This window comes from Piliocolobus tephrosceles, chromosome 9 (assembly GCF_002776525.5).
Source record: "Piliocolobus tephrosceles isolate RC106 chromosome 9, ASM277652v3, whole genome shotgun sequence".
In the NCBI taxonomy this organism is placed as follows: domain Eukaryota; kingdom Metazoa; phylum Chordata; class Mammalia; order Primates; family Cercopithecidae; genus Piliocolobus; species Piliocolobus tephrosceles.
In genome coordinates this window covers 45,949,452-45,956,392 of record NC_045442.1, presented here as the reverse complement: position 1 = coordinate 45,956,392, position 6,941 = coordinate 45,949,452, and the positions used below count along the sequence as shown (strand labels likewise).

Below are 6,941 nucleotides of genomic sequence, written 5' to 3'. Positions count from 1 at the left end.
ATTTATTTATTTATTTATTTATTTATTTATTTATTTATTTATTTATTGAGATGGTGTCTTGCTCTGTCACCCAAGCTGGAGTGCAATGGTGCGATCTCAGCTCACTGCAACCTCTGCTTCCCAGGTTCAAGTAATTCTCCTGCCTCAGCCTCCTGAGTAGCCCAGATTACAAGTGCCTGCTACCACACCCAGCTAATTTTTATATTTTTAGTAGAGATAGGGTTTCAACATGTTGGTCAGGCTGGTCTCAAACTCCTGACCTCAGGTGATCCACCTACCTCGGCCTCCCAAAGTACTGGGATTACAGGTGTGAGCCACCGCACCCGGCTCCTACTGCATTTATTAATACTCCTAACCACCCTCTGATTAAAGAATTAAGGATACCAGGAATCAGCATTTTCTTTAAAAGACAGGTCTCACCCTGTCACCCAGGCTGGAGTGCCATGGCATGACCATAGCTCACTGCAGCCACAACCTCCTGGGCTCAAGTAATGCTCCCACCTTAACCTCACAAGTAGCTGGGACTACAAGGCACATGTCACTGTACTCTGCTAATTTTTAAATTTTTTTGCAGAAATGGGTTTCACTATGTTTCCTAGGCTGGTCTTAAACTCCTGGGGACTCAAGCAATCCCCCTGCCTCAGCCTCCCAAAGTGCTGGGATCATGCCTGGCTTCAGCATTTTTATAGTTAAAAATAACCTGAAAACATCTTCTATTGGTATGTCTATAATATGGAAACAGTTTTATAAAGTTGTACTATATATTAGAACCATATATTAGAACACTATTCAACAGTTTAAAATATTCACTGATAGAGATACCTAAAGTGTATTTATTAAGTGAAAAAGCAAATTGCAGAACAATATGTGCAGCATAATCATATTTTGGAAAACAAAACAAAATATCATAATTCTAAAATCCCTAACCTACTTCTGTGTATACAGGCAGAAAAGTCTCTGGCAGCACATGCCCCAAACTGCAGGTTACAGTGGTTACCTCTTGGGGATGGAGTTTGGATGAAAATATTTTTATTATTTATTGTATACATTTTGAAAAAGAGGGAGAAAAAGTAATAATAGGATTATTGGTGATTTTTATATTCTATTTTGGGCTCTTCTGTATTTCTCAAGTTTTTCATATTATAGACATAAAAATTATTTCATTGCCAGGTAAAAAAATTAAGGCTCTCAGGAGCCCATCACTAAGTGGAGTAGTTTTGGAGATTTCTTTAAAGTGAAGGCAAAATTTTTTATATCTTTAGATTGTTGCCCTTTGCACAGGCCCCAGAAAACGTTCCTCACAATTACTCACCTCCCTCTAGGCTCCCTGGTACAAGAGGACTAATGAACACTGGCCCTGCCTGAGCCTTAGTGTACAGGAAAGGTCCTGGCAACACATCTTTTCATTCCTGAGTTAGGCTCCCCCTAAGCAGCTTCCTGCCTCTGCGTCTCATCCCTGTCTCAGCAATCTGGTGTTGGTTAGCATTGGATTAACACCTCTTAAAGACGCACCTGTATTCTCCAGCTGATTATTAAAAGCCAGTGGATAGGCTGGGTGCAGTGGCTCATGCCTGTAATCCCAACACTTTGGGAGGCTGAGGCAGGTGGATCACTTGATGAGTCAGGAGTTCGAGATGAGTCTGGCCAACATGGTGAAACCCTGAGTCTACTAAAAATACAAAAATTAGATGGGTGTGGTGGCATACGCCTGTAATCCCAGCTACTTGGGAGGCTGAGGCAGGAGAATAGCTTGAATCCTGGAGGCGGAGGTTGCAGTGACCCGATATCGCTCACGGCACTCCAGCCTGGGCGACAGAGTTAGACTGTTTCTCAAAAAAAAAAAAAAAAAAAAAAGCCAGTGGATAGGGAATGCACAGAACAATAAACATAGTTGTGTCCTTTCTGTTCTTGTGGAGAAATGATACCATGTGCTTCTATGACCTTCCTTCTTCTGCTTTCCTTTCCCAGATGCGGTGTTTGCATTCCAGTTGCGCAATCCTGTCCACAATGGCCATGCTTTGTTGATGCAGGACACTCGCCGCAGGCTCCTAGAGAGGGGCTACAAGCACCCAGTCCTCCTGCTACACCCTCTGGGCGGCTGGACCAAGGATGACGATGTGCCTCTGGACTGGCGGATGAAGCAGCACGCGGCTGTGCTCGAGGAAGGGGTCCTGGATCCCAAGTCAACCATTGTTGCCATCTTTCCGTCTCCCATGTTATATGCTGGCCCTACAGAGGTGAGTAATTCCCAGAGCTGGGCTTTGAGAGTCAGGAATTCAGACTCAAACTTTACATAGAAGAGTAAATGAGTCTCTGGGATCCTTTCTGCTTCCTCATAAGCAGATTCTGGAATGTTCTGATGTCTCTTCTTTATCCAGCTTCATTATGTTTCCACTCAGTATTTGAAAAATGCTAGAAGGCCGGGCACAGTGGCTCACACCTATAATCCCAGCACTTTGAGAGGCCAAGGCGGGCAGATCACAAGGTCAGGAGTTCGAGACCAGCCTGAGCAACATGATGAAACCCTGTCTCTACTAAAAATACAATTAGCTGGGTGTGGTGGTGTGCCCCTGTAATCCCAGCTACTTGGGAAGCTGAGGCAGGAGAATCACTTGAACCTGAGTGGCAGAGGTTGCAGTGAGCCGAGATCACACCACTGTACTCCAGCCTGGGCAACAGAGCAAGACTCTGTCTCAAAAAAAAGAAAAAAAAAAAAGAAAAATGCTAGAAACATCAAATCAAATCTATTTTACATTGCCTTTGAGAATATGGAAGTTGGCGAGTGAAAGAGGTGGCTAATGAAACTTAACTGGGTTATAGGGCAAGTTGTATCTAACCTAATATTTAATTTCAGAAGTTCCAGTTACTCACCATGCCCTGTGAGCTTCATTAGGAGAGGATATCTTTAAAAGATAAATGTCTCCCTTTTATCATAACACAGTGAGCTTATCAAACAGAGATTTTCTTTGTCCCACTACACCACCAGTGTAGTGGATCTGAACGAGTTTGCCGCAAGTATGATGAATAGAAAGGGTCTCAACCCTTTGGAATGCCCCAAACTGAGTTTAATGAATTAATTCTCTTCAATCAGATCAAAGTTCCAGGCCCCTAGCTCTCCTTTCCATCCTTTGTGTTGCTATCTGGGCTTTACAGAGGGCAAGTGTTCTGTTGAATCGAAATCAGCATCTGCATGTGGAAGGTAATTAGCTCATTAATGGCAGTCAGATAATGAGATGGAGTTTGTAATTTCCTTTAAACTGCAATTTATTGTGAATAGGGAGGCACTGGAAAGTAAAATCCGTACAGTTCTGTAGAATACTAAGATTTGAGTGTTCTTGTCCTGCTAGCCTGTTTGGAGAAGAGATGAAGAAATACAACCTTGAGTTATGAGGGAGGAAGCCTACCTTTAGAGCTCCTACCCTATCTATCATAACAAAGCATGACGAGTGGATGGAGTCTGAGAACCTCAGTGATTTTCTTGCAATTCTTAGTTGACTCACATTACTGAATTACTTTTAAAGCAGAATAAAGGTGTCTCCATAAACCATGACCCACAGATTTGACCCATAATGACCAGCGTGTCCCTTATGTGACATTTCCTAGGTCCAGTGGCACTGCAGGTCCCGGATGATTGCAGGGGCCAATTTCTACATTGTGGGCAGGGACCCTGCAGGAATGCCCCATCCTGAAACCAAGAAGGATCTGTATGAACCCACTCATGGGGGCAAGGTCTTGAGCATGGCCCCTGGCCTCACCTCTGTGGAAATCATTCCATTCCGAGTGGCTGCCTACAACAAAACCAAAAAAGCCATGGACTTCTATGATCCAGCAAGGTAGGTTTTCAGGGGAAAATTCTTTTATCAACATCTGTATAATAGAAATGATGAGGTAGAATTTGGGCCCTTTGAAAAACTCTCCAGTGCATTGCCACATGCTCCCAAGTGGACTGAGTCCCTTGAGAGTCAAGATGTAGTCTTATACATTTTGTGTCCCCTAAAGTTGTACTACAGTCTTTTGCATATAGTAGATGATCTATAAATATTTCTCTTTCAACATGCATTCTTGAGCATGCGCGGAGTGCCTGGCACACTAAGTGAAAAGAAGCAACACAGAGATTGCAATGAATATTTATGGAGCACTTGCTCCCCATGCTGAGGGCTCACAGAAATAGGCAGAGAAATAGAAGACAGTCTGTGGTCTCAAGACACTTCCCAGGAACAGTATAGGTGCATGGTAAATACTGAATGGATAGCTGCCATTATTTCCCTTTTCTTCTGCAAGTTCCTGAAGATTTAGAGGAGTGCCCACTTTCAAAGATGCAGCATTTTACAGAAAGAACGTGGGTCTCAAAAACCATAACCTACTCCAGGAATCCTTAAGGCAGATATCATTTACCTACACTGAGTTCTTTGTTGCCACCCTGTAACAGGCACAGTGAGTTTGACTTCATCTCAGGAACTCGTATGAGGAAGCTCGCCCGCGAAGGAGAGAATCCCCCAGACGGCTTTATGGCCCCCAAAGCATGGAAGGTCCTGACAGATTATTACAGGTCCCTGGAGAAGAACTAATGCCTTTGGCTCCAGAGTTTCTTTCTGAAGTGCTGTTTGATTACCTTTTCTATTTTTATGATTAGATGCTTTGTATTAAATTGCTTCTCAATGATGCATTTTAATCTTTTATAATGAAGTAAAAGTTGTGTCTATAATTTAAATACACACACACACACACACACACACACACACACACATACATACAAAGTCAAACTGAAGACCAAATCTTAGCAGGTAAAAGCAATATTCTTATATATTTCAGAATAAAATTAGCTCTATGTATTTTCTACTGCATCTGAGCAGGCAGGTCCCAGCTTTCTTAAGGCTTTGACCATGTATCTAGTTACTTGCTGAAAAGTGAATATATTTTCCCGCATGTCTTGCCAACCTGCACTCTAACAATGTCATTTATCAGTTGTAAAACATATCAAATTAAGCATCCTCTTCTGTACAACTGACCAAAACAAAAAAAAAATTTTTTTGTCATTCTAAAAGAGGTGTGGCTCACATCAAGCTTCTTCCTGATATTTTACTTCATGCTGTACAAAGCCTTAATGTTGTAATCATACCTTACGTGTTGAAGACCTGACTGGAGAAACAAAGTGTGCAATAACATGAATTTAATCTTAGAGATCTGTGCAGCCTATTTCTGTCACAAAAGTTATATTGTCTAATAAGAAGAGACGTCTTAATGGCCTCTGTGAATAATGTAACTCCAGTTAAACGGTGACTTTTAATAGCGTACAGCGCTTTGATGAAAGGAGGTCAAACAATGTGGCGATGTTGTGGAAAGTTATCTTTCCCGCTCTTTGCTGTGGTCATTGTGTGCTGCAGAAAGGATGGCCCTGACTGCAGCAGCAGCGTCAGCTATAATAAAAAGTAATTCACACTGTCAGACTAGCAAGGCACTAGAACTGGAAAGACCACAGAAAACAAAGAATCCAGCCTTTTCATCTTACAGGTGAACAAACTGTGATGATGCACATGTATGTGCTTTGTAAGCTGCTGAGCACTGTAACAAAATGTAAATTTGCCATTATTAGGAAATGCTGGTGGCAGTGAAGGAGCACCCAGGCCACTTGACTCCCAGTCTGGTGCACTGTCTACGCCAGACAACACAGGGGCTGGGTCAGATTCCCCTCAGCTGCTTAACAAAGTTCCTTGAACAGAAAGTGCTTACAAAGCTGCCTTCTTGGATGCTGAAAGGTCAAGTTTTCTGAACTCCACTGATTTTATTGCAGTTAAAAAAAGAAAAAAAAAAAAGCTATTCCAAAGATTTCAAGCTGTTCTGCGACATCTTCTGATGACTTTACTTCCTGAGAGGCAATGTTTTTACTTTATGCATAATTCATTGTTGCCAAGGAATATGTGAAGAAACAGCACCTTTTAATATATAGGTCTCTCTGGAAGAGACCTAAATTGGAAAGAGAAAACTGTGATAATTTTCATATTCTCATTTTTTAAAAAATGCTAATGTTAACTAACAGTTCTTTTAAGAATAAGTTACACACAATGGCCACAGCAGTTTGTCTTTAATAGTATATTGCCTATACTTATGTAATCAGTTACTCACTACTGCCTTTAAAAACAACCCAGCATATTTATTGAAAACATGAGACAGGATTATAGTGCCTTAACTGATGTATTTTGTGATTTAAAAAAATATATTTAAAACTGCTCTTCTGCTCTAGTACCATGCTTAGTGCAAAAGATTATTTCTATGTACAACTGATGCTTGTTCTTATTTTAATAAATTTATCAGAGTGAAGACTGAGTTTTTTCTGCCTGTAACATTGGGTGTGGGTTAATCACACAACTTAAGGGCTTTGTGACTTTGTATAACTGGAGTGAGACAGCAGCAACTCTCTTGAACATCATAATTGACACTATTTACCCTTACTCATGTCTTTTCTTTTCTTTTCTTTTCTTTTTTTAAAGACTGAGTCTTGCTCTGTCTCCCAGGCTGGAGTGCAGTGGCATGATCTCGGCTCACTGCAACCTCCACCTCCTGGATTCAAGCAATTCACCTGCCTCAGCCTTCTGAGTAGCTGGGATTACAGGTGCACACCACCACACGTGGCTAATTTTTCTATTTTTAGTAGAGACGGGGTTTCACCATGTTGGCCAGGCTGTTCTTGAACTCCTGACCTTGTGATCCACCTGCCTCAGCCTCCCAAAGTGCTGGGATTACAGGCCCACCACACCCTTTTTTTGGGAGACAATCTCACTCTGTCACCCAGGCTGGAGTGCAGTGGCACAATCTTGGCTCACTGCAACCTCTGCCTCCTGGGTTTAAGCAAGAGTAGCTGGGATTCATTACTGGGTATATGCCCAAAGGAATGTAAATCATTCTGCTATAATGACACATGTACACATGTTTATTGCAGCACT

General features: G+C 41.9%; 1 protein-coding gene across 1 annotated transcript in view; it reads left to right on the top strand.

The window, feature by feature from the left end:
* Window positions 1–6,318, top strand: part of PAPSS2 (3'-phosphoadenosine 5'-phosphosulfate synthase 2) — an 89,026-nt gene extending 82,708 nt beyond the window's left edge. Inside the window, exons 10-12 of the mRNA XM_023225170.2 lie at window positions 1,969–2,237; window positions 3,604–3,833; window positions 4,430–6,318. Coding sequence (XP_023080938.1) covers window positions 1,969–2,237; window positions 3,604–3,833; window positions 4,430–4,568 — 638 coding nt within the window. The 3' untranslated portion in view covers window positions 4,569–6,318. The remainder of the gene's footprint in view (window positions 1–1,968; window positions 2,238–3,603; window positions 3,834–4,429) is intronic.
* Window positions 6,319–6,941: the final 623 nt, after the last annotated feature.